We start from the raw sequence: 27,871 nt of genomic DNA, 5'->3' as shown, positions 1-27,871 counted from the left end.
TAAACACTAAAAATCTTTGCTGCTCAGAAATAAAACTAACAGCAGCTCTGTTCTCACTGCAGAACTTTTAGGTGTTATAACGCAACAGTCTGGCGACATGACACAGTGTGAACTGCACAGGACTTCCTCATAAAATATCTGCTCTAATAAACTCGAAATCGATACAGTGACGTGTTATAATCTCCTTACAGTCACACAGAAGTTGAAATGAAAGAATAATAAACCATGGTAAAGATTTCTAATAAGCATATAAGACTACTTACTGTGAAGATTAAACATGTGGCTCTACATATTAAGTCTCATATTTTAATATCATTAGATTATTTTTAACAGCATGTTGGCATTGTAGACTGTTACCATTATGAATAACTATGGGATCATAGATATGCATATAGACAGAGACACATACACACATATATAGCGACAAGTTTGTGCACACCTGACCATCACACCCATATGTGCTTGTTGAACAGGGCTGTGCAGGACACTCGAGTTCTTCCACCTTCTTCCAACCTTAGCACAGCATGTGTTCATGGAGCTCGCTTTGTGCACTTTCATGCTGGAACAGGTTTGGGCCTCTTAGATCCAGTGAAGGGAATTTTTAATATTACAGCGTACAGAGACGTCCTATACGCTCGGTGTGTTTTTCCAACATTGTGGCCACACTTTGAAGAAGAACAACATATGGATGAATGATGGTCAGGTGTCCACATACTTTAAAAGTAAAGTGTATTTTATTAAGTCAACAGATTAGGTTAAAATGCTACACCAAAACTAAAAACAACATTCCAATGTATTTATAAATAAGAACTTTTTTTTTTTTTTTTTAAACATTCAGGTCCACAGTGATAAGGAAATATTAATTTGGAACAAAATATAGCAATATTCTTGCTGCAGTTTAGGAATGGTGCATCATTCAGCTGATCTTGGGGGGGGGGGGGGGGAGTTTTAAAAATAAAAGATACACCACAGACGTGCTGCAAGGAAGCAGCTTTGAATTGATTTTCCATAAGTGTGCATGAAAGTGTTCAACAGCTCTCTGTTCTATGGTGTCTGTATGGGTGTTATCATCGGGTGTCCATATACTTTTGGCCATATAGAGCATGTACATATCAACATGCATGCACGCATAAACAAACAAACAAACAAACAAACAAATAAATAAATAAATAGCACAGACGATCATCTTTATGCATAAAAACTAAATGATAAGAGGCTCAAAACCATGTGCAAAAAAAAAAACAAAAACAACAACAACTAATAAGCAAACTAACAAACAAACAAACACACAAATAAAATACAATTCCTCTATGGTTCTTTTCTGCCGTAGTGGAACCATCTACACGCATGCAACATGGAACCTATTTATCTTTTCCTCCAAAATGCATCTGCAGCTTTTCTTTATTATGTGTGCGTGTGTTTTATATATATATATATATATATATATATATATATATATATATATATATATATATATATATATATATATGAGAGAGAGACATATATATATATATATATATATATATATATATATATATATATATATATATATACACATATATATATTCGGTCGTCATGGTAACCATGGCTCGCGTGTTGACACTGTGTGTGGCTGTGGTTTGAAGTACAACCTCTCGATTTCAGAGAAGAGCTTGAAGCTAAAGCGAAAGCAAACTTTCCGGGAAACGCTTTGTGTGTGTGTGTGTGTGAGTGAGAGAGAGAGAGAGAGAGAGAGGGTGGAGCTTTAGGCTGCTTAATAAAACGCACTGCAGTTAGCGAGCTCGCGTGGAAACTAATGCGAACCAGAGCTCAGGCTTTAGGCCAATGGACTTAACTCAGCGCGGTGTGGAGTTCATACACAACCCGAACAGACGCCATGTTTCCCCGGTCTCCTGCTCTCTGTTACAGGCTGTTCTGAACGGTAAGAGCGCTGTGCTACTTTTTCACACCAAAACCCGATTTTTCAAACCGCGCATACAGGGCCAATTAAAGCCAGATATCCGCTGTGTGTGTGTGTGTATGTGTGTGTGAGAGAGAGAGAGAAAGAGAGAGAGACAGCTAAGATTGAGCACAACTTCAGCATCTGAACCTAATCTCTGACTGTGTTCCTTAATGAGCTCCTGTCAGAGTTAGTAGTGACCGAGTAGTACACTCAGTAGTTAAAGTTTGACCGCAGAGGACTTCTCACACAGAGTGCGTGAACACAGTGTTCTCCTGCAAGTTCCTGGAAAAATCTGTGAGGATGCCTCCTGGAATTACATGAAACCTGAACCTCAGAAACTTCACTTCTGAAAAGAAACAGTATTGTTGCTAAGCTTTCTGTACATACGCCTAGGGACTAAGTCCTGTCCGCTCCCTCAGGGTTGGACTGTAAACACTGGAGATGAAATTTCAGACAGTGAGCTGTTCCAACACCAACTTTTATTGAAATTCAGGCTGGTGTGTTTGAAGCCGTACCAGAATGTGAGGTCAATTGTGCACCAAATGCTTTATTTCCCTTACATTTTTTGTTCTGTTAATAAAAGTAATTCAACTCGGTTTAAATTAGTGTAAAAAAAAAAAAAAAAAAAAAAATCCCCCTATTTTTCAGTGTTTCTAAACAAGTTTATAAGAGTTATGGCAACCATTTGGTGGGAGTTGAGGATTTGAGAGTTTCTCAGACAGATTAATTATAGTTATTGGCCTCCAGCTAGCATCCAAACCCCAGAGAGCTGTCAGATATCGAATTCCTGATGATCTTATTCAAAAGGTTCAAACCGTCATTAAATTTGAATCAGCTACAAATCAGAATCAAACCCTTTCCATTTCCAGTGTAATGGGAACTACAGCAGTGTCAGCACTGCCCCTGCTCCTGATATGAAACTCAGGGAAACAGAAACTGATCTGTAGAATTATTTGCATCTGGATATTTGAATATAAAACATGCCGGTACACCGCTGTTTAGTGTCTGAAATCAGAGTTTTGTGCTTCTGACTTTTGTAGTGCAAACTATAATATATATATATATATTTTCTATTTCCCTCCTATCAGACCTCATGATCCTCGCCTAGATGACCTTTCTGACGCTACGCTATGGAAGACAGCGCCAGGAGCTGGTCTTCCCTGTAGGATGGTAGCGCACGGCGCCGTGGAAGACACGTCAGGCACGTCAGCGGATCACCAAGCCCCGGTCTTGCACCCCGAAAACCGCACACACTTCCGCTTGTTCAGGAATGAGAGCGAATACAAGACCATCAACGAGACCAAATCTATGCTAGAGGAGAGTGGATTCTACTGGGGGGCCATGAAAGTCGAGGAGGCCCATCACAAGCTCAAGAATGAACCCGTGGGAACTTTCCTGATCCGGGACAGTCAACAGACAAACTTTTACTTTACGCTGAGCTACAGGGCATCTTCGGGTCCCGCCAGCGTTCGCATACACTTCCAGAACTTGCGCTTCAGTCTCATGGGGAGCAAGGTGTCGTTCGAGACGCTCTTCCAGCTGTTGGAACACTACACCAGCCCTGCTAAGAAGATCCTGCTGCGGCCATGCAGGAAGCAGCCGGTACGCTCGCTCCAGGAACTGTGCCGCAAACGGATTATAGAAGTGTCTGGAGCGCAGTCTATCGAAGAACTTCCGGTCAATCCCATCGTCAAAGACTTCCTCCGCTCTTTTCCGTATCGGCTCTGAAGGCTCGGACGCATTAATGCACCGCTAAGGAAATATGCTTGCCATACTTGACGGCACCAAACACGCACTTTGTAGCACATTTTGGAAAGACTTGAACAGTTGGAAGTTTACGTCATCTTTGAATGTTTACACTATCATGCAGGGAGTCCCAGTGCTTCCTGTGATTATATTTTTGCTATGCAAAAAGCTATATTTCTCCATCAGTATTTTTATAATAATAATAATAATAAAAAATGTATTTTTAAACCTTTGAAAAAACACATCTGGCTTTTTATTTTGCTTGTTTTATTCCATCACTTGTCTACACTGGGAGGGGAAAAGACAAAGAGAAAGAAAAAAAAAGAAAAGAGGTTGTAATGTTCGATTTCGCCTCACGGCCAAAGCACACGCGCAGAACACGCTTCAGATTTGCGTGGTTTTAAACAGAGTGTGTTTCAGAATGTCTTACTTTCACTTTGTGGGAGATCTTCTAGGAGTGCCGTCAGGAATTTCAGGAAAGGAAACAGTAGAACCTTTTTACAGATTCTAAAAGATATTACGAGTTATTAAGATATTATAAGTCCTATAGTGTTGGATTTCATTAAGTAAAAGAAATTTTGACACTCTGAGGCCTTCCAACGCTGCTTAATCACTCACAGTACGCTGATTCAATCAGAAAAAGTAATCCAACTGGAATTGTAAAATTCCTTTTGAGTAACTTTCCAGTGTATTGTGTCTATATTTAAAGCCCTTCCTAATAATTTTGTCACTCAACTGAAAGTGGATCAAGAACAGGGAAATGTTCTCACTATGTCATTGTTACCTTGTTCTTTGTGGCTTTTTTTTTTTTTTAAATCAACCTTGTCATCTAGATTACGTCTCTCGATGTACCTGCATTCCTGAAATGACACACGTGCTAGACTGACTCATTTGGGTAGAAGCAAGGTTGAGGGGCGGAGCTACAGTGACCGTAATCTCTTCATGGCTCATAGACACATTTACAAGAAACAGAGGGCGGGCGGAGCCTGTTAAGGAACACAAACACACACACACACATACACACAGTGCCAATAAATTGCTTTACTCAGAAAGTGAGTAAGATCTAGATAAAGCCTTGTGTCTTGGGTGTTGCCGTACCGTAAACTGTAGATTATCGATGGTAATAGTGTTTGACGCAGGAGGAAGTGATTTCTTTTACCGAGATATGTTTGGTTTGTTCGTGGAGCTTGAATGTGTTTCCGGGGTTGGAAGAGAAAAAGGAAAGGGAAGCTGTAGTTATAGATTATGAAGTTTTAATAACAATAATAATAGATTATTATTTTTAAATGGTTGTAGAACTTTTTTTAATAGACGTATAATTTTATTTGAAGTTGTAGAAATCTTTTTATATAAGATTTCCTTGAAATATATTTGAAGTAGTACGAATGCTTTTCCAGATTTTTTTCACCATTGTTTAAAGTTTGAATGGTTAAAGTGTTAAAATATATACATTTTATAGATGTAGAATTTATTTGTAGATGTACATTTTTTAAAAAGTTGTATTTTCTATATATAGCTGTAGAATTTTTTAAATAGTTGTAGAATAGATCATAAAGTTGGATCCAGCATACTTTCCTGATTTTTCCCCCCTGTAATAAAACTCTGAGACAGTCTCAGTTACAGGTTCTGCACATAATGACAGTGTTATGAATTTCTTGTGACTCATGAATGAGTTCTTGAAAGCTTCCTGCTTGTTCTTCTTTTTTTTTTTTTCTTTTTTTTGAATCACCACACTGTCTTGAAAGCGTAAGTGCTTACTGAGAAGCACCCCGGGGTGAAACTGAGTGTGGTGGCCCATGACGGAAATCAGCTCGAGAACAAAGCAGATGTGTGTTATCTTTTTCGAATCGTTCAGGGCCTGGATGGGTATCTTCCGAAGAACTCAACTGAATGTGAGAGTTCTGGTGAAAGATTTCAGGCGAAGAGAGACTTCAGATGAAAGGCTGCGTGACTGGTTTTTAATTTAACACTGGTTGGATTTTATTTCTGAGTGTAATCAGATAAAGAGGTGGAATGGGAGTCTGTGTCGAGTTGCAGATACCAGCAAGCTTTTCACAGTTGACAAAAAAAGCAAGTCAGGTCAAAGTAGAATTAACGAAATAAAATGAAGAATGTTTGAGATTATTATATTACACAACATCACCGCTTGTTTTGTGTTTTATAGAAATGCTTTTAAACACACTGGCACATTTTATGTAAGTGGAAAAATTATTTCTAGCGAACTCCACTGGTTAATGTTATTTCCACATATAATCTGATTTTGGTTCAAGGAACTGAGGCCTTCTGAGAAACAAGCTACCTGTTTGAATATGAATGCAAATATTTATAAAAAATCTACGTTTTTATTCAGTTTGTAAAGCAGAAACATGAAATCACAATCTTTAGATTAATACATAAATTAATTTATAGCTTTTCTTTAGTCCCAAGATACACTTTGTAGGGGTGTGTGTGTGTGTGTGTGTGATCGAGGCTTCACTCTACCTGCTCAGTATGAGGAACACACATGAAAGTGCAAAATCACTTCCAGGAAAAGAGACTGCTGTGTTTCCCTGAAGAACCTCTTACACAGACACACACACACACCATCTCTTGCTGAGTGTGGGTGTGAAGAAGTTAAAATATATACACTATCTAACAAACCTGTTATCACTAGTTACACCACAGTGCTGTTGGATTCCGGACACTGATTGGTCAGGAGGTGTTGATTCATTTTCTATAACAGCAGCTCTGACAGCTGTAAATCACTGGGTTTATATTATCGTTATAATTTCTATACTAACAGCTCGTTCACAGGAAGTCATTTGACGGACGCAACACTGATTAAAAAAAAAAAAAGATTAATCAACATTTATGTGGTGAAGTTATTTTCCCAAAAAGGAGACTTTATGTAACACGTATGGAAGGAGTCTCCAGTGTCAGCACTTTGTAACAGATCAAAGTTCTCCCACATCTTCAGGACAGAGGAACAAAGAACAGATGTTTAAACAAGAGTTTGTTTGCTTACATCCAGAGAGAAAAACCAGAGTCTGGGGAGGGAATGACTGCTTATCGCTGCTATAACATAAGTGAGACCTTACGTTAACTAACTAGTTTCTCAGAACATTAAACAAAATGAAATGTAATTATAAATGGATAAACTCTATGACATCCTGTTAATAAATAAAACAATTATAATTGCGTATAAAACACATCGCCTTGGTAACGGTGCGACAGCAGTAACTCTACACCTGTGTTGCTTATTAATTTCCTTTAACGTTGGCATGTTCCTTAATAAAACATTTACTCAGTGCTTATGAATGTTACATGAAGGTTCACATAAAGCATATATAACGCACAAATTCAGATTTATATGTGACTTTAATGTGCATTTCGTTTCCTTTTTGCAGATCTCCCCACATCTGTAAAGACATTTAAGAGCACTACACCAACGTTTAGGCCATTTATAGCCCAGCTTTGACGCTTTGCTCACAAACAATGCAGAGTTTGTTAAGATCTTTAAATCAAGCTTATTTACTTTACTATACATCATGCCACCTTGTGCATACTGAAAACTTGTATACACACCCCTGCATTATTCTACTGTAAATACTCAGAAAATAAACAAGATGTTCCTACAGCACTTCTACGGAATGATTTCTGCGCTCTAAAGGAACTTCTTAACAGTCAGTTCACACCCAGTTGAAATTTAAATAGCTTTATTTTCCACACATACATACACAGACACACAGACACACACACACACACACACACACAGAACAAATGCAAAACTGCACCAGTTGACTCACACTTCGACACTGTAACCTCTTTTCTCCACTTATGCTAACCACAACTGAAGCCCCTCCGGGATTAGTACTTTTCACCCTACTATATTTCAGACCATACGAGTGAATGCCAGGAAGGCAACACATACCACCACCGTTCTGTTTCATTCACCCGCAAGCAACCAGCTTTCATTCTTGTTAAAGTGCACAAAAACAGAGTTACAGTAAGATTTCAGAAGGTAGGCTCTTTAGGCTCTAAGACACTGCACGCTCACGACCATGCGCTGACGGGACTGGATGCAGTTACGTCATTTTTTAAAAGATGACAATGACGATGGCGCTAGAAACGATTCACAGACATGTCTTCTCTGCACCTGGTTTTCAGACTTTTCACACATTTTAGCAGACATGATGCACTGGTATCATATTTAACCCTTAGATTTGAGCATGAGGCCTGAGACAGGAAGTGGCAAGAACTCTTTTTCTGACAAGGCATACACAAACACAACGACGACATGCAGGGGTTAAACATCTGCTACAAGAAAGTAACAGTTCAGCCAAAAAAAAAAAAAAAAGTCAAACGTGTGAAATTGACCTCAAATCAGCCAGTCTTGCTGAGTGTCTGATGTTGGCTTTTTGATCTTTTCACTTTATTTCTTCAGTGATGTCACACAGATGTTGATTTGGTTTTATTAGGAGTCAGTGGGACTTCCTGTTATCTATAAACACTAACTAAACCATGCGTGAATGTTACAAAGGCAGCCATTTTGAAGACCAGGAATCACTGCACACAAACACTAAAACCTGATCTCAACTGTCAAGCATGGTGCAGGAAGCATCATGTCTTGAGGGAAGAATGATTTCAAAAATGCATCAAGACATTTTACAGAAGAATGTCAGGGCAACAGTCCATGACTTCAAGCTTAATAGAGGTCGGGTGATGCAACGACAGGAAAGCAAATAAAGAATGACTGAAAAAGAGGAATGGTTGTTTTGGATTGGCTAAGTCAGAGTCCTGACCTTAACCCAATTGAGAGGCTGTGGTCAGATAGGCCAGTTTTTTTTTTTTTTTTTTTTTTTTACAGAGGAGTGGTTCAAAACATTCCTCCTCATCTTCGTTCCAGTCTTATAAGAAGCTGCAGGAAACGTTTGGTGGAGGGTGTTGCTCCTAAATTCACTTACTTTTTCCAGCCTGCAATGTAAATGATCACTTAGTGTGCTCAATAAAGACTTGAAAAGTACTACTGTTTGTGTGTTAGATTATAACTGTGACATGGATGATGATGATGAATAGTCCACTTTTTTATAATTACAACCATAAATGTTCTCACAACTGTATGACAATTAAAATCTTGCCCTGAACGTACAATATATATATATATATATTAATTATTCTATTATTCTATTTTCCCCTGTGGTTTTATTCAAGTATATCAACTTAATTAATAGGCCCTGTTTCAAAGAGGATCAAGTGTTTGCTGTAGGTATCACAAAAGTGTCTAACTTTTTGCTCAATCCAATTGTCCAGCAGTTAATGAGTGTCTGGATTCTTCTAGATAAAAACCTGACTGTTTCTCTGATTTATGATGTACTGTTAAAGTTTTTGCGTTAGTTCTTCTTCAGGAAAGAGCTCAATCCTGGTCAGGGTGGCAGTGAATCTGGATATACCCTGAACAGGACGCCAGTTTTAATATATAGATTTGAAAGTTCCCTAACATTCTAATACAATGACAATTGTCAAAGTGGGTTATGACTCCAGGCCTACTAAAGAATACTGAGGTGAGAATAAAGGCTCAGCTTACATATGTATTTCTGTAATTTGCAGATTTACAGAATCTGCTTTCAAGACTCAAAATTTATGATGTATTTAAGAAAAACAATTGGTGCAACGTAGTGACGGACATAATTTTGTTACAAGATGTTTCTGCGTGAACGTTTCTCATTTCTCTTAGGTTTTGCTCCACACCAGAAATTAATGTGACACATCGGTGTCGCAAAACATGACGATTACAAGGAAAAAAAGACGTAGATTCTGAGGGTTCGTCAGAAAATGACACCACTGACCTCTTATCAGCCTGCAGTGACAGCATAAACTGTATGATAGACATTCTGTCAACATCTCATGTTGTTTGTGTATGTAGAAAAGATAAAATCTCACCAAGAAGAAGGAGGTTTATGGGAATGTCATTGATTTCACATTCCCATATTCACATTCCCACAGTGAGCCTTCTTTTTTAAACTCACAATTTAATGATGAAATGCTGTCATGGATTCTGATTGGTCAGAAGGTGTTGATTAATTTCCTATCAGTAGTGCAACTGCAAATCACAGGTTTATATTAATGAGCTTGTTCTAGTACATTATCATTTCTATAGCTCAGTCAATCACAATCACATGGCTGATCCATGAGGAGATGTTTATTTAGCATTTTGGAAGGAGTAACTGTAACTGTAGCTGGTGCTTTAACTTTTCTGACTTCTTTAGGACACTTTTCGGTTTCTCAGTAACATGACAAGTTGCGGGTTTTTTTTTTTTTACACCTTATTCTTATTCGAGAGAAAGGAAAAAGTATGAAGGAACGACTGCTTATAGCTGCTAAAACGTAAGTGAGAACAGGATCTAACCTGTTTTGTCGACCTTCTACTATAAAGGGCTTCCCTTTCCAAAAAAATTAATTAAAAAAACCTTCTAATTAGAACTAGAACTGTTAAAGAACTATAAAGGGAACCCAAGACACCACATATAACTGTGCTGTGGTGGGAAAACTGACCTTTAAAGAACTACACAAGCCCTGTCTTCAAGTATCTTCTTCTCTTTAAGTTTTCTCCTTCACAGAATGCCACTTCTAGGGTTTTCTCATGATCTCATTTTTTCCTAGAACAGAGCCATCTCTGAGTCATGCAGTCAAGTGTTTGGATTTTTAGGCCTTTAGATCCTGATTTATAATACCAAGTAACCAATACAAATTCCAAAGAATGGAGATTATTATGATCTTGAACTTCATGGTGATCTGCTCAAATCTACAATAACACTCCCATTATAATAGGGAAGTAATAATAGTGAGGATCTTTTATTTCCGAACAAACATGTGGATAATTCAATTCTGTCATGCCCACGATAAGGATGCATATTTATAAAGCTTACAAACGTGAGATTGCTTACAATTAACATTTATATAGATTTATACATTTATACAACACACACACACACATATATATATATATATATATATATATATATATATATATATATATATATATACACACACACACACCAGCAGTGAGCATGACGAGACACTACGGGTACAGCAAAAATGACGATTTTGGTAAAAAATGTTTACAATTTTTTGACAAATTGCATCTATATCATCTCTTACACTGCAGTAATAAAAATGTGAGAACTCAGCAGAAATATGTTTACTCTCTATTTTTTACAGCCTCAGCAACCTCAGCTGGAAACTTAGCAACTTTTAAGAAGGCTTTAAGCTCCACCCACTGCACCAAAAAAACCTTGTGTTTCGTGCTCTGTATGTCTGTTATCTGTGCCATTATCCATCCATCCATCTTCTATACCGCTTAATCCTTTTTCAGGGTCACAGGGAAACCTGGAGCCTATCCGAGGGAGCATGGGGCACAAGGCGGGGTACACCCTGGACAGGGTGCCAATCCATCGCAGGGCACAATCACACACCCATTCATACGCTACGGACACTTTGGACTCACCAATCAGCCTACCATGCATGTCTTTGGACTGGGGGAGGACACCGGAGTACCCGGAGGAAACCCCGTAGCACGGGGAGAACATGCAAACTCCGCACACACAGGGCCACGATGGGAATCGAATCCCCAACCCTGGAGGTGTGAGGCAAACGTGCTAACCACTAAGCCACCGTGCCCTTCTGTGCCATTATGATACTATACATTTCTTTATAAAACCTTATAAGCCTTGCTTACTAGAGTTGAAATGTATTTTTTTAAGAATTAAAACATATTAAAATACATTCAGAATCCCAAATCTTGTGCTTTGTAAATGTTGTAATCCGAAAGTAAAAATGCTTTGAATTGATTTATTTCTTTGTACTGAGGGGTGGTGTCGTGTTGCATTCCTCTACAAATAAAGCTTTTTTTTATGCTTCACATATGCACCATGTGCTAACAACAGTACTTCCTTTATCAAATAAAGCAGAAAAACAATCCGTTTTCTTTCCTGCTTGGAAGTGGGAGTTGCCCATATGATTTCCTTTAACTGAAGATGCCATTGTATAGGCAAGAACAGATGAGTTCAGAAGAGCTGAAGGGTTTTTTTTTCCTTCAAAGTTATCATTTAGATAAATTGACTTCCTGGATGCATTTAACCAGAAAGTGAACGTTATATTCAATAAAGCATTTTTAAAATTATTATTATTAGAAGAGATACAGGGCTCTAGTTTATGTTCCAGTATTTTTTTTTTATAAAACACATGCTTGTTTGTTTGCCAAGTTCAGAGCTGTTCCAGAACATTATCCCTGGATAATATTGCCCCTATCAAATTAAAAAAGGTTAGAGAGAAACATCCTTCACCGTGGTAGAACAGTCATACTCATGCTCTCAAGAGAGCAACTCGGAATCTTGAGTGCAAATGGAAAAAGTCTAATCTAGAGGTTTTTCGAATTGCGTGGAAGGACAGTATGTCTAGCTATAGACAGGCTCTAAAAGCTGCTAGGGCAGAGTATCTACGTAAACTCACAGAAAGTAACCAAAACAATCCTAGGTTTTTATCCAACACAATACCCAAACTGAATAGTCCAACACAGTTTAGCTGTAATGACTTCATGACTTCTAAACTCTGGAATAGCCTTCCTGATAATGTTTGGGGTTCAGACACACTCGCTAAGTTTAAATCCAGAATAAAAACACATTTCTTTAGCCTAGCCTAGCACATAACACATCTCATAAACTGGTACTCCAGTCATCTTTGATAAAACGATAACAAATGGACATCTCTGCCTGAAATTCAATGAGCAGCAGCCACACTAATCCTTCTCTGTTTGTTTCCTGTTCCGATCCCGGGATGCCCATCCCGAGGAAATCAGTGAACGTGCCAGCTCCAGCTCAGAACCAGACTCTACGAAGATTCCAGATGATGCCAACGTCTAATCATCACACTCACAAGCTCTACACGTGTTGCTCCTGGGATAGCAGCGGGCCTGATATGTTCTGCTCTCTGGGCTGACCTGGACCGTCCTGGTGTCCTGCTTCTGGAGTTCTCGTCACTTGGAGGCCAGTCACTGTTGCTGAAGATGGCCCTATATGTTCATCCTGGGGACACTTGGAAGCTGTGGAGGTGACATTGGACTACGATTGATGCGGGCAGTTTTGGTGCGATGTTTTGGGACTGTGGTTGTGGGCACATGTCTCCATCGATGGACAGTTCATGATTACAGTGGAATAGACTTCATGTTGAGACTGTGGTGAATTTCCTGATTACACAGTTGCACTCTTTGTTTTATATTATAGCACACAGGTATGGAAGAGATTTATTTATAATTACACTATTCGTTGTCACCCAGATGAGGATGGGCTCCCTTTCGGAGTCTGGTTCCTCGCAAGGTTTCTTCCTCATATCATCTCAGGGAGTTTTTCCTCGCCACCGTCCCCACCGGCTTGCTCATTCAGGACAAATTCATCAATTTAAAATTGAAATCTGAAATGCATATATTTATGTAAAGCTGCTTTGTGACAATGTCCATTGGGAAAAGCGCTATACAAATAAAACTGAATTGAATTGAATTATCGCTAAATGTTAGTTCGAGTGAAGTTCATTTAATGGTCACTTGAAGGCCATGGGAATTTAAATAGCAAAACAAAATATCATTAATTGTTTTTTCAAACCAGACTAAAGTATTGTGACCCTACTCTGATTTTGGGTCGATCTAGCAATCATAAATCGTTTATTATTATCGGCAAAACGACAAACAAATGATGTGTAAAGAATAATGCAGAGTATATACCGATATGTAAATCAGGCTACTGAGCTGACTTGGCCACAACTCTGACACTTTTAAAATACTATGCGATTATTATTCCCGATTTAACCGTACTCAAATCATATCAGATAAATATCGCTGTGCCTTATGTTTAATAGTTAACCTAGTGAGGGAGATAAATGTTGCTTGCAAATTATGTATAGTATTTAAATAACTGATTAGTCTCCACCCACAGCCTCGACAGAAACTCCTCCTCCTTTCACAGGTAGTGTTATACAATGAGGGAATCGACTGGGATCATCAGTGGAAAAGCTTTATAGCTAACACAACATACACAGCCCGGATTGTTGAAGAGTATTAAATGGTAGAGCGAGCTTCACACTGAACAGACACACACTCTCGCTCTCTTTGTACCAGATAAGATTATCTTCTTAATTTTACTCTTAAATCGTGTTTGAAAATGAACCATGACCAGACAGTTTTACATTGTAGGTTTATTACCCCCGAGTGTAATATTTAGCCGTCTTCATGTTAGTCTAAATCCCTTAATGCTTCTTATTCACTGTGTACGCTCACTACATGGGGTAGAACATAATAATGCTGTAGAAAATACAGTACCATCCATCCATCCATCTTCTATACCGCTTATCCTTCCTTCAGGGTCACGGAAAATACAGTACGTAACGCACTATACGCCTTAAAGAACGCAATTTAACATTGAGCCACGGGAACACATCATCACCTGAAGTTCGCACTCAACATTATTAGTGCCTGGTAAAGTATAGGCACCCTCCATTATTTGTATGCAATTCAAACAAACTCGCCATGTCTCGTGAACAATACACAAGTGATATTTGTTTTTAAACATAAAAGCAGTGAATATTTTATAACTCGATTAGTCTCCGCCCCCAAAACCTCCACAGAAACTCCTTCTCCTTTCACAGGTAACATTATATGTACAATGAGAAAAGGACATGACTGGAAAATGAATCATCCTGGGTTTGGTTTTGTTACTGAAACCATGTTGCCCTGTAGAAAACTGGCCTTGCTAACATAACACTTCCTGTACTTGTTTTAAACTCTCGGTCTTGCCCTGTAGCTGAACTGAATTACGTATAAAAATAAATAAATAAAAAACCCCGGACACTTTCTAAAAGTATTGCACTGTTAAATGGCAAAGCAAGCCTCATGTTGAACACTCTCACACTCTCTCTCTCTCAGATAAGATTATCATAACTTTGCATTATTTTTGAGAAACTGCTGTGCAATTCATCAGAATATAAAGAACTCAGATGTAGTTATTCAGCAGTTCAGTGGAAGTGAAGGGAAATCTGGGTAAGTCCAGAAAACAAGTACAGCTGTAATGAGCAAGCTGCAGTTGTTATCTCAGAATTAAAAAAAAAGCCCTTGAAGGTAGAGTTCAGAAAAAATGAAAATGAAGCTGAACTAAAACACACAGCTGTATGTATGTAGAATAATTTATTGCATATCTTTATTATATTTGTCTGTAAAGCAACTGAAAGAGATTAAAAGCCGATTGCAATTTACACAACATACAAACGTGTCATGTGATACTCCTTTGTTGTTTTTTTTTCTTTTTCCTTCATTATGGACATGACATTTACATTACAGTGAAAATACTGCACACGATTTACTGTATTGCTTTAAAGGTTACCGTTTTAAAATTAGTATTACAAAATAAGCCAAGTTTTCCAGAGAGAAAATATCTAAACATGGAACAGAAAATTTTCACCCCCTTTTCCATGTGCTGCTTTTTAAGAAGTGGGAAAAAAAAATCCAAACGTCAATATTTGTTCTTAACTAGTGAATAGAGCTTTAAAGCGAAATAAATTAGTTTGTTTTAAAAAAATTACTGTTATTGCAGATCAAAGCTGAAAGACTTAGTAACACTTTATCCGATTATGTGCGAGAACAAACGTGAATTCACGTGATCATCATCGCACCGCAACGTAACGAGGAAAACTTCTCATTAAAGGTAGCAAAGAGCAAGTTGTTAATCTCAGCTGTACAAAATCCGACATTCTCTAAAACCATCTTCTGGAGGGTACTGTAGGTTGAGTAATTGCAGATACAAGAAAAGAAAAGAAAAAAAATAACTGCAACAAATGATTTGATAACGCACGAGTTGGTCAATTCTCCCCTCATTTTTTCCACCCATAATTTGGTCAATTTTGCCAATTCCCAGCCTCCATCCAGCTCTCCTCAGGACGAACGCGCCATCCACATACATGCCTATGATTGGCTACTGTTGCTGTGATTGGGGAGAGAGAGAGAGCAAGAGAGCGAGAAAATATGTGAGAGAGAGAGTGAGAGAGTGTGAGAGAGGGCATGAGAGTGAGAGAGTGAGAGAGAGAGAGAGTGAGAGCAAGAGAGCGTGAGAGAGAGAGAGTTTGAGAGAGAGAGAGCGAGAGAGTGAGAGTGTGTGAGAAAGTGAGAGAGAATGTGAGAGAGTGTGTGAGAGATTGTGAGAAAGTGAGAGAGAATGTGAGAGAGTGAGTGAGAAAGAGAGAGAGTTAGAGAGAGTGAGAGGGGTGTGTGTGTGTGAGAGAGAGAGCGAGAGAGAATGTGAGAGAGTGAGAGAGGGGGGAGAGAGTGAGAGAGTGAGAGAGAGAGAGGGGGGGAGTGTGTGAGAGAGAGAGTGAGAGAGAGAGAGAAAGAGCGTGAGAGAGAGCGTTAGAGAGAGTGAGGGGGGGGGGGGGGGAGAGTGTGTGTGAGAGAGAGAGAGAGAGTGTGAGGGGGGGGGTGTGAGAGAGAGACACCGAGAGAGAATGTGAGCGTGTGAGAGTGTGTGAGAGAGAGAGAGAGAGAGAGAGAGAGAGAGAGAGAGAATACCCCATACACACAGGTGATTGTGAGAGTTGAATCTGGAGTAATAAATTTACAGATGCATTGAGTAAAACAGTGCGTATTTTATAAAACATGAGCCACGTTTATCCCATCCATTATAATTCATACCACAAATCTACAATGAACACAAGCAAACTAACACATCTTTATATTTGATACGAAAGAAATAACGAAACTAATTTGTTAACTAAAACAGCGATTTTTCTCAAAATTTTCACTGTTGCTTACGTCTTGTTCATCTACTGCTGTGGAGATGCGTATATGTGATGAATTCTCTCTTCAGCCAATCACACGTCTGTTGTGCGCATTGCTTAAATAATATTCATGACCTTGGAGTCAAACATGAGGCATGAGGCAAAGTAGTGAAACATTAACCGATATATGAAACCAAAACACCAAATATGATTATCAAAGCAAAACTAGGAAACTTTCCTGACCTTCAAATGACTTTTAAGTTGATTGACCAAATTATTTATTTATTTGTTTGTTTGTTTTTACGTGTGTACGATCGTTAAATACATTTCAACCATTAAGGCTTGTCCGGTTGTTCCACATAGAACCTTTTCTTATAAGCTAAAAACCTTTAATTATCCAATGAACCCGTAAAGAACCATGAAGAACCATTTTTTCCCCCAGTGTGTGTTTGTATTAACATGGTATGTGTTTTATCACAAACTCTTTTCTTTTTTCCTTCGGAATTTATTTTAACCTGTCAGGGGTTTATCATTTAACTTCGTGGTACTTGGTGCAGTTTTTGAAGGTTCAAAGCTTCCTATAAGGGTTCTACTTGGAAGCATTTTGTGAAAGGGAAACCTTCTGAAGCTTTAAATGTAAATCTGTGGTATGAATGATAAATAATAGATGACAGAATATGGTGGAAAATAATAAACATCATAAACTCGTGTTTATAAAATCTGCACCCTTTTAATGTTCTCATCAAACCAATCCCTTTTTTTTTTTTAATTCAGATGCACTTTTAATCAAAGACATTTTTAGCAAATTCAGCGGGTTGCATTTTGAGTTTTATCCCGGGAATAGGTAAGTCTGTCCAATTTTTTTATTTCCTTGCTCCGAATCACGTACAGCTGGTTGGATCAATTCCAAAACCCACGTCTTGATTCAAGTATGTGGGGGGGAAGAAAAATTGCGAGCTGAGTGGTAAGACTCGAGTATGTTAAAACATTTGAAGTGTGTGATGATGTAAAACCAGATTTGAGCATCTTGATAGAGAGGGATTTGTTGCAGTTGCATGCACCAGTACAGGTGAGCTTGTTTGAGTTCTCCAGTTCTCCGTGTGAACGCGTGTTCACATCCGGATTTTCACTTCCAGTCTCAAAAAAAAAAGAAAAAAAAAAAAGAAAAAAAAAAGAAAAGAAAAAAGAAAACGATCTGCTGCTCTTGAAGTGCAAATGTGTTCAGTCAAAGCGAGAGAGTCGTCCAGGAGAGAGCACCGCTGGACAGACCCAGAACTCATGGTACATTCCTCAGTGTTAAGACTGGTAAAACCAAGCGGGTATTCCCTCACCCACATATTTATAAAAACAAACCCACCCGCCTCTGCGTCTTCCTCCTTCTCAGTCACACAATCAATCACACAACACACACACACACACGCGCGCATCTTGAATAATCCCACTCAATCGCTCATGCAGTCATAACTCAGAACTCAGTCATGCACGCAGCACCATAGTGCAGAGAAAACAAAACCAAAAAAAAAATAATAGTGCTCAGACCAGAAACAAAGATGTGCTTTGAAAGACACGATCAATAACCCTACTGTTATGCCCAAGAAAAAATGTTGCATTCAAGAATGTTCTTAAACGAAGAGGAGGCACAGGACATGACAAAAGCCACCGCTGTGATGAACAAACATAAACCAGAACGCAAAGTTCAGGTTTCAGCTGGTTCTTCAACCAAAAAAAAAAAAAAAGAAAAAGAAAAAACGAACAGAAAAAGTGTCTCAGTCTATCTCCGTCTCCTGCTCCAGATCCAGGTTCTCCTCAGGGTCTGGAGCAGGAAGTTCAGTCTCGGCCTTCTCTCTTGACCTTGAGGTTACATCAGGTTCAAAAATGTTAGCTGGTTCAGAAACGGGATGAGGTCCATCGTCTTTCCTGTTCTCTCCTGAATCGGGATTGGGATAACACCCGTGTTGTTCCGGGAGGGCTGGGATGTCCTTTCTGTCCTCTGGGGTCTCTAGGTTGGGCGTCACGTTGATGTCGGGGTCAGCGGGCACAGCCTCATCCCGGGTGAAGTAGCGCAGGCAGGGCGGGTCGGCTGGGGGCAGCAGGGTGAGCGAGTCGACGCTGAGCGAGTCAGTGTTGGTTTCTGACAGCAGTGAGATGGTGGGTTGGGCGGTGGGGGTCAGGCTCGGTGCCAGGGGTGCGGCCGGCGCTAAAACAGTTAGAGAAAGTCCTGTTAGAAACATGTGACCTGTACAACACATTTGTGCCCACACACACACACACACAGCAGTAACAAAACAGTGGAAGCCAGGCTGCTTGCATTTCTTTCTTTAATAAGTACTTAATAAAAAAAATAAAAATAAAAAAAAAGATTTTCTGTATTAAATAGTGATAATACTATTTGTATTTATTCCTTCAGTTGATTTCCCCCCCTGGAAATGCAAAAGAAGAGGTATTTAAGAGGTACATTAGTCACTGGTTTGTGGTGGAAGGTTGGGTGATAAATATTTTACGTTACAATTTATACAGAAATGAGCTTCAAATATTCTCAGGGTGCGCATGACAGGAAGCAAGTTATTTTTTTTTCTCCTTGAAAAAAAAACTTGAAGACGAATATCTGCAACTATATTTAATATTTAAAGAAAAACCCATGCAAGCTGTTAACACACGGTTAAAGTGGAGATGCAGCTAAAAAAAAAACAAAGCACACACACAAAAAAAAAAAACACAAAACAAAAACTTAATATCTTTTAAATCATTTCTACTCGTGTACAACTTCATCTTTAAACTTTAGGCCATGCCTCCTACCTGAGTCTAATCTTGATGTACTAAAGATAAATGTGATACAACTTGGAGATACAAACTGTTATCTGTTATCTCTGGGACTTTATTTCCATTTGTCCCGGTTTATAGAGGTATCGTAAGTAATATATGGACAGGATTTGTGTACAAATAAAGGTACTGTAAAATCCCAGAGGTGCTAATCAGGTGGCAACATGCTTATTTTATCTGTTAGCTACACTAGCTTTGTAAATCTGTCAGAAACAAACGAAAGAAAATTTCAGATATTAAACATGTCTTGGCTGATGGTCTATTCTGACTAAATTAATAATTAGGGTAAAACAGTGATAAGACAGACATCGTCGCTTGTTAACTAATAAGAAACCTCCTTCTGCGTTATTTCTGGGAAATATTTCATCCGCACAATATGTTATTTCCTTTAATTGTGAATGGGTCATGTAAAAATTCCAGTCACACGGATGATTTACTTTATAATCTGAGAGGAAACGAGAGTCTGTTAGTTTTGATTCACTTAGCATCACCACAAGCAAATCGAGGAAGTCTACAGGATGTTAGTGTGCATGCTGTTGAGGGGCCGGGCCGAATCCGAGGCAGCAAGCTACACACTGACATGCCTGGGTGTGGAGGTCTAAACCCACTCTCCGGCATCGTCCGAGAGAAAAAACGCACACTTCCGCCCCTCGCTTCCAGACCTGACTAGAGGAGAACAGAGGGGGATACGTCATAGGGATGGGGAAGAAATCATGAAATCATAAAGTAGACGTAAAACCTACATATACACTATATGCTCAAAAGTATGTGGACAATTATGTGCTTGTTGAACATCACATTACTGATTTATTCCCTCTTTATTCCCTCTTTGCTCTTATAATAAGATCCATTCTTCAGGGAAGGCTTTCCGTTAGATTTTGGAATTCTACTCCAACGCACACCATGTCTTCTTGTTCACAGGGGCACTGTCATGCAGGACCACTTCATTCCAGTGAAGGGAAATTCTAAAGCCACAGCACACAAAGACATTCTCTACAATTGTGCGCTTCCCACTTTGTGGTAACAGGTTAGTGGAAGAACCACATATGGATGATGTGATGGTCAGATGTCCACATACTTTTGGCCACGGGGTGCAAGTTTAGCATGCAAAGTCACCATGCAAAAATAAAAACTCCGCTCCATTGTGGTGCAGCATCATTGCATCATCACTGTTTTACTGTGAACTCATCTTCTGAGAGAGAGCTTCCAGAGAAACCAGGCAGAGGAGGAAGACCTTTGAGCTTCACCTAAAGGTCATTCTGCTTTTGTTATGCCTAACTGTCGAGTCTACACAAATGCTTAAAAGATTACCAATGAAATAAAATACCAGACGTGTGAACCAGTCAAACTCCTCTAGTTCAGAGACTGAAATCGTGTGGGAGATGTCACAGAAGCCACAACACACTGCCTTATCTCTTCAAATGTCTTCTCCTGGGTTTCTGCGGTGTCAAGATGCTCTAAGGCTTTCAGGTTTTTCCAAAACCACACACACACACACACACACACACACACACACACAGGGACCCCGGTGTAGGAGGGGCAGATTATGAGCACCTTCAGGATGGCGTTACACCAAAGATAACACCCCTTTAACACTTTTGAATAAAATTTCCTCTTCTTTAAATTTCAATAGATGTTTCAACATTTCATAGTTTGTGTAAATGTGAAACTATTTGGCATTTTATTTATATGTAATGTTGGTTTTAATACATATCTAACTATTTATTTATTTAAAAAAAAAATGACATTACAATATTTCCATATATTATTAGTACCCTACTACATTGTTAATATTACAAATACACAAATTGAAACATATTTAAATCTAAAATGGTTAGCTTAATGTTACGATGCTGTTGATGTCGTCTGTGGTTATATTTCTACTTCCACTGACTATTCTATTAATCCAGTTGCAACATTCAGGGTTACATTTAAAGCTTCATTAAATTCTGGCTTTTGTGTCCGCAAAAAAATTGGATCGACGTTAAAATTGTTTACACAAGCCGGCATGTCAATCCGCACTACTATAAGTAAGCATTTACTACTCTGAGGTCAAAGTCTGCGCTCGGGGATTTTCGGTTCCTGAAAAGAAACAAAAAACATGTCATCTGATATCTTGTTGTAATAGCGCTGTTCTGTGGAATTCTTGGAAGAAGCCTGCCACATCTGGAACTCATTAACATCCCATATTCGCCACAGGGCAGGAGCTTGGACATGTCTCGATGTGGAGACAGATTAAAGTGTGAAAATGTGCATGACGAGAAATTTGCCTGGAGAAGCTCTTGCAATCAAAAGCATCGACAACTTCTGACATGACTCTGTCCTCTGTCTGAGATCTGGAGAAAGGACGGAAAATTTCCTCCCTACTTAGAAAAACTTCAAATATGTGAATGAATGCGACTCTTATATAACAGTCTGTATTTTTTTGATTACACTCATAAAACTGTTGTGCAGTTTAAATATTAACATTCATTTATTTCCTTATTACGGCACTGTGCTTTGTGATGCCGTGATGTATTTGAGCTTTAGTGTGACCTGACAGATCACACATGGTTCTGTCTAATTTCACTACTTTAAAAAAAAAAAAAAAAAAAAAAAAAGCACATAAAAGCACAAAAAGCACCATCCATCTTCAACCGGTTACTCCATTACAGGGTCACGGGGAAACCTGGAGCCTATCCCAGGGAGCATCGGGCACAAGGCAGGGTACACCCTGGATAGGGTGCCAATCCATCGCAGGACACAATCACATACACATTCACACACCCATTCATACACTATGGACACTTTGGACACGCCTATCAGCCTACCATGCATGTCTTTGGACTTGGGGAGGAAACCGAAGTACCTGGAGCACGGGGAGAACATGCAAACTCCGCACACATAGGGCCACGGTGGGAATCGAACCCCGGACCCTGGAGGTGTGAGGCGAACGTGCTACATTTTCATAATGATATTATAAAATGTTAAGGGTCAACGGAACTAGAGCTGAACCTCTACGGAACCTAAACGGAACCTACCTGCACTCAGCGTAATTTAAATCTCACAAAGGCTTAGAGAGTGCGAGAGGAAGTTTCACACTCACATCTTTCAACACACTGCCCTGAGCAGTGTGTTAACATTGTGTTAATGTAATTTTTGGCCACGTCTTGTGCTGGCACAACATTCCCGACTAATCTGAATCGTCTGCATGTGATCCGGAATGAAATTCCCGTTTATTATTTTGACGACAAAGAAAATAAATGAATCATTCAATCCGTTTGAAATGTGCCATAGCAATGTTTGTCTGACAGATCTGAGGGAGTGCAAATAGTCACTGAGGAGGCAACTGATGAGCTTCTAAGAGAGTGTGTGTGTGTGTGTGTTACCTGACGTGCTGCATGTAGACACACTGCTGGAGGTGACTGAGTCAGAGTGAGCTGTGATGCTGGAGCTGGAACTCGGGGAGGAATTGCGCTGTTGGGCCACCGCAAAACCTGCAAACAAATAAACACACACTTTTTTAAAAACACATTTACACTGGTAATTCATTGGTAAGATTCATACAAATCAACTGGAATGAGACCCAGCACTGTGTGAACAAACTTTGAAGTGTGTGAACGGAAGCTGATACATTTCTGGGATATAAAATAGTGTAGAATAGATTTTATACAGCTGATCATACAAAAGATGATATCATTTTATTTTATTAAATGCCGACATTCTTTCAGTTATTTGGTGCCGTATCTTCAGAGACTAACCACAGAGTTTCTACATGTTCTACACTTACTTCTGAGCACACCAGACTCTTGCAGAAATTATTCAGCGGTAAAGATTACTAAAGCTCAGTCAACTGTGCTGAATTTCCAAAGAAACTGATAAGTCAATCAAACTATTGTCTTCAAAATAGCAAATTTACGATAGCTGCCACTTTTATGCTGATTCGAGTCTATACTTGACTTGGCAGATTTTAATTTTCTGGTGTTGTGACATTCACATCAATGATTCACAATGCCATGCAGTATGACAGTATTAAATTACTACCATTTGTGAAAGTGTTTGACATTTCATTTGACACTTCATTGCAAAATAAAAAATAATTTTTTTTTAATATAAATATGGCTAACTGATGTTAGCTATATATATATATATATATATATATATATATATATATATATATATATATATATATATATATATACAGTGAGGGAAAAAAGTATTTGATCCCCTGCTGATTTTGTATGTTTACCCACTGACAAAGAAATGATCAGTCTATAACTTTAATGGTAGATTTATTTGAACAGTGAGAGACAGAATAACAACAAAAAAATCCAGAAAAACGCACATCAAAAATGTTATAAATTGATTTGCATTTTAATGAGGGAAATAAGTATTTGACCCCTCTGCAAAACATGACTTAGTACTTGGTTTAAAAACCCTTGTTGGCAATCACAGAGGTCAGACGTTTCTTGTAGTTGGCCACCAGGTTTGCACACATCTCAGGAGGGATTTTGTCCCACTCCTCTTTGCAGATCTTCTCCAAATCATTAAGGTTTTGAGGCTGACGTTTGGCAACTCGAACCTTCAGCTCTCTCCACAGATTTTCTATGGGATTAAGGTCTGGAGACTGCCTAGGTCACTCCAGGACCTTAATGTGCTTCTTCTTCAGCCACTCCTTTGTTGCCTTGGCCATGTGTTTTGGGTCATTGTCATGCTGGAATATCCATCCACGACCCATTTTCAATGCCCTGTCTGAGGGAAGGAGGTTTTCACCCAAGATTTGACGGTACATGGCCCCGTCCATCATCCCTTTGATGCGGTGAAGTTGTCCTGTCCCCTTAGCAGAAAAAAACCCCCAAAGCATAATGTTTCCACCTCCATGTTTGACGGTGGGGATGGTGTTCCAGGGGTCATAGGCAGCATTCCTCCTCCTCCAAACACGGCGAGTTGAGTTGATGCCAAAGAGCTCCATTTTGGTCTCATCTGACCTCAACGCTTTCACCCAGTTGTCCTCAGAATCATTCAGATGTTCATTGGCAAACTTCAGACGGGCATGTATATGTGTTTTCTTGAGCAGCGGACCTTGCGGGCGCTGCAGGATTTCAGTCCTTCACGGCGTAGTGTGTTACCAATTGTTTTCTTGGTGACTATGGTCCCAGCTGCCTTGAGATCATTGACAAGATCCTCCCGTGTAGTTCTGGGCTGATTCCTCACTGTTCTCATGATCATTGCAACTCCATGAGGTGAGATCTTGCATGGAGCCCCAGGCCGAGGGAGATTGACAGTTCTTTTGTGCTTCTTCCATTTGCGAATAATCGCACCAACTGTTGTCCCCTTCTCACCAAGCTGCTTGGCAATGGTCTTGTAGCCCATTCCAGACTTGTGTAGGTCTACAGTCTTGTCCCTGACATCCTTGGAGAGCTCTTTGGTCTTGGCCATGGTGGAGAGTTTGGAATATGACTGATTGATTGCTTCTGTGGACAGGTGTCTTTTATACAGGTAACAAACTGATATTAGGAGCACTACCTTTAAGAGTGTGCTCCTAATCTCAGCTCGTTACCTGTATAAAAGACACCTGGGAGCCAGAAATCTTTCTGATTGAGAGGGGGTCAAATACTTTTTTCCCTCATTAAAATGCAAATTAATTTATAAAATTTTTGACATGCGTTTTTCTGGATTTTTTTGTTGTTATTCTGTCTCTCACTGTTCAAATACAACTACCATTAAAATTATAGACTGATCATTTCTTTGTCAGTGGGCAAACGTACAAAATCAGCAGGGGATCAAATACTTTTTTCCCTCACTGTATATATATATATATATATGTGTGTGTGTGTGTGTGTGTGTGTGTTGAAAATACATTGACATTTTATTTCACATCAGTGAACTTAAAACCTTCCAAAGACGCACCAAATGAGATGGGGGACTGGGCGGAGCTTATAGGTGATATTGGTTAATATCAGAGAGTTCGTAACACCTATGCAACTGTCAATCATTCCTGGTTGATATGGTGATTGGCTCACCTGAGGTTTTTTCACCAGGTGCATTAGAAGGGTGCATAGTTCTGGCATATTTTTGAGTCATAACTCGTACTAGCATGCTACAAAATCTACTGGAAAGCCTTCCCATAAGAGTGTAGGTTGTTATTATAAAAGCAAAGCAGGAACTGAATCTGGAACTACAGTAGCCATAAATGATATATTTGGAATTTTAAACATTAAGGTGAATGCAGAAAGTTCATGGACATTTGGTATACACTCACTGTACAGCGTTCAGAAGTGGGCAGATTACCAAACCAACTATGCAAACATACATACACAGGAAGAGGGGGATTTTTGCTTATGCTGGTACTTTTTCTTGGTGATTTGGTGCTAGTGGTAAAAATGTGGTGTGTAATGATGAGTGACGTCACTCCTCAGATGAATCAGTATTTTATTTCTGTGTTAAGACAAAACCCTGAGGACTTCCCTACACCAAACCCGTACGTCAAGGAGAAAAAAAAGCCCCAAATGTATCGATACACTTCTGAGCATTATTTTAACCAAAACTGAAACAATGGCTCACTTGGTAACAACAGATCAATATCAGTGAAGAATGTCAATGAGATACCTATCAGTTAATAATGTCAGCCATGCCTTTCTTCATTTCAGTTTAAACAAAGGTATTTAATCAAGATGCTTTTTTTTAAAAAAAAATACAGAATGCCAACACACAAGGCATCGCCAATTGTTCTACCACCTTGTGAAAGCTTAATGATAAACTTTCATGTAAAAGAAGTGAAAAGTATGTCTGCTCTTTTCCACTTCACCGCTCTGCTGAGACTAAAAAAAAATGTTAAAAAGAAGAAATGTGAAGTGTGAAGTAAAGGCAGAGGATCTCGGTGGCCTATGATGCCAGATGCAGATTCGGAAGAAACTGTGAAACAATACACTGAAAACCACAAACCTGAGAAGGAGAAGTGCTTCAGAAATTCTGGAGAAAACTAAAGCAGGATGTAAAGCGTTGAGGTCATTTGTTTGGAGAGAGACAGAGAGACAGAGAGACAAAGAGAGAGAGAGAGAGAGAGAGAGAGAGACAGAGAGAGAGAGAGAGACAGAGACATGAGGTTCAAAGAAAGACGCAACTGCTGGAAAGGAAAGGTCACTCCAGTTCTTGTTTAGTTAATAAATTTTTTTACTGATGTATAAGGTGGAAAATGTCTGCCATGAAGTCAGTGTTAGAATTTAGGAAGTGAAGCGTTGTGTGAAGAGTCCTGATATTAACATACAACCACAGAATAGACAAAAACAAATGATGTATTATGTGCGTAACTCAAAGGATGATTGAGCTGGGGGTTTTTTTGTACATCGGCAATTTCATTTTAAAACAATTTAACCCTTAACTTTTAATTTTTGGATAAATCTGAAGCAGTGGGCTCATTTTAATTACTACTAAATAAATGAAGCAAGTTAGAAACAGTACAGTTAGTTATTTGTAAATAGTTTCTAAATTATTTATTAATGGATTCATTGATCAATCTTTTACTTTTATGTCTAGCTTTTATTTCTATAAATAAATAAACAGATGGACAGAGACAGACAAATAGATAGATAGATAAGGAGATAAATTTAATGCATTCTTTTTTATTTTTAATAAAAGTTGATGGTTAGAAGGCTCTATACATATAAATTGAATGCCTATATTATTATCAAAAATATATTTGAAATAGGATTCACAGAAATGTAATTAATTCAAACTAGTTATGAGATACAATATAACTATGAGACATAAACATTTATAAAGAGTTATTTTAGCTTTATTACTTGTACAAAAAACTCATTATTCTAAGAATTATACTCCAATAATAAAAACGAGGAAAATGTTCCCTGTTTATCACATCGTTGTGAAAGTTAACTTTATTTCAAATTTGCTTTCTATTCATCTGGACTTTTTATTTTGTCCAGAAGTGAATAAAAGCGCACTCTTTCACCCTGATATGTTTATATACACAGTGTAATAATGTGTCACGAGTGCTGATCATCCGGAGCTTTATCAGATTCCTAATATCAGGTTTGATATGTTGTATAAACACATAAACATGTGCATGTGCATAAACACACACACTGCAGGTTAGAAATAGTTTCATGATTTAATCAGATTACCTGGAACCTTATCTACGGAGGCGAAAGCTGGGCCTCGCCGAGATTGGTCGTAAAAGCGGAAAGGCAGCTGGGACGAGGATGAGGATGAGGAAGAGGACTGGCCGAAGCCCAGCACTTCAGACGAAGGCTGTACGGGAAGGTCGAGGAGAGCTGAATGGACAAGGAACAAAAATTTAAAGATGTTCATATCTAGAAACTAATAAAAGTGTGTATAAAATTGCTTCATCTTACACACATACTGAGAAACGACAGATTAGAATTTCAGCTTTCATTTCCTCATATTTACATCTAGATTTGTGAAACAACTTGGAACATGGCACCTTTGTGTTTGAACACACCCATTTTTTTGCTGCCCAGGTATGCCCTGTTAGATTGATTGTCAAAAAAAATGTATTGCTCCGAGTATCTACTCCTGGTTTCAGCCCTAGGTTTCGTCTGTGAAGACTGCATTGGT

The 27,871-nt window shown here is 38.9% G+C and overlaps 2 protein-coding genes across 5 annotated transcripts in view; one reads left to right on the top strand and one right to left on the bottom strand.

Moving 5' to 3' along the window:
* Nucleotides 1-1,596: 1,596 nt before the first annotated feature.
* socs1a (suppressor of cytokine signaling 1a) lies at nt 1,597-3,930 on the top strand. The gene is made up of 2 exons (XM_053652288.1): nt 1,597-1,921; nt 3,031-3,930. Exon 2 carries the CDS (start codon nt 3,110-3,112, stop codon nt 3,668-3,670), a length of 561 nt encoding a protein of 186 aa, XP_053508263.1. The 5' UTR covers nt 1,597-1,921; nt 3,031-3,109; the 3' UTR covers nt 3,671-3,930.
* Nucleotides 3,931-14,875: 10,945 nt separating this feature from the next.
* clec16a (C-type lectin domain containing 16A) overlaps nt 14,876-27,871 on the bottom strand; it is a 72,752-nt gene continuing 59,756 nt past the window's right edge. For all 4 annotated transcript variants that reach the window (XM_053652222.1, XM_053652229.1, XM_053652237.1 and 1 more), the window contains 3 exons: nt 27,418-27,567; nt 22,666-22,773; nt 14,876-18,674 (listed from right to left, as the gene is read on the bottom strand). In XM_053652222.1, coding sequence (XP_053508197.1) covers nt 18,244-18,674; nt 22,666-22,773; nt 27,418-27,567 — 689 coding nt within the window. In that variant the 3' untranslated portion in view covers nt 14,876-18,243. The remainder of the gene's footprint in view (nt 18,675-22,665; nt 22,774-27,417; nt 27,568-27,871) is intronic.

Source organism: Ictalurus furcatus, chromosome 2 (genome assembly GCF_023375685.1).
Source record: "Ictalurus furcatus strain D&B chromosome 2, Billie_1.0, whole genome shotgun sequence".
NCBI classification, from domain to species: Eukaryota; Metazoa; Chordata; class Actinopteri; order Siluriformes; family Ictaluridae; genus Ictalurus; species Ictalurus furcatus.
This window is presented reverse-complemented; position numbering and strand designations above follow the sequence as displayed.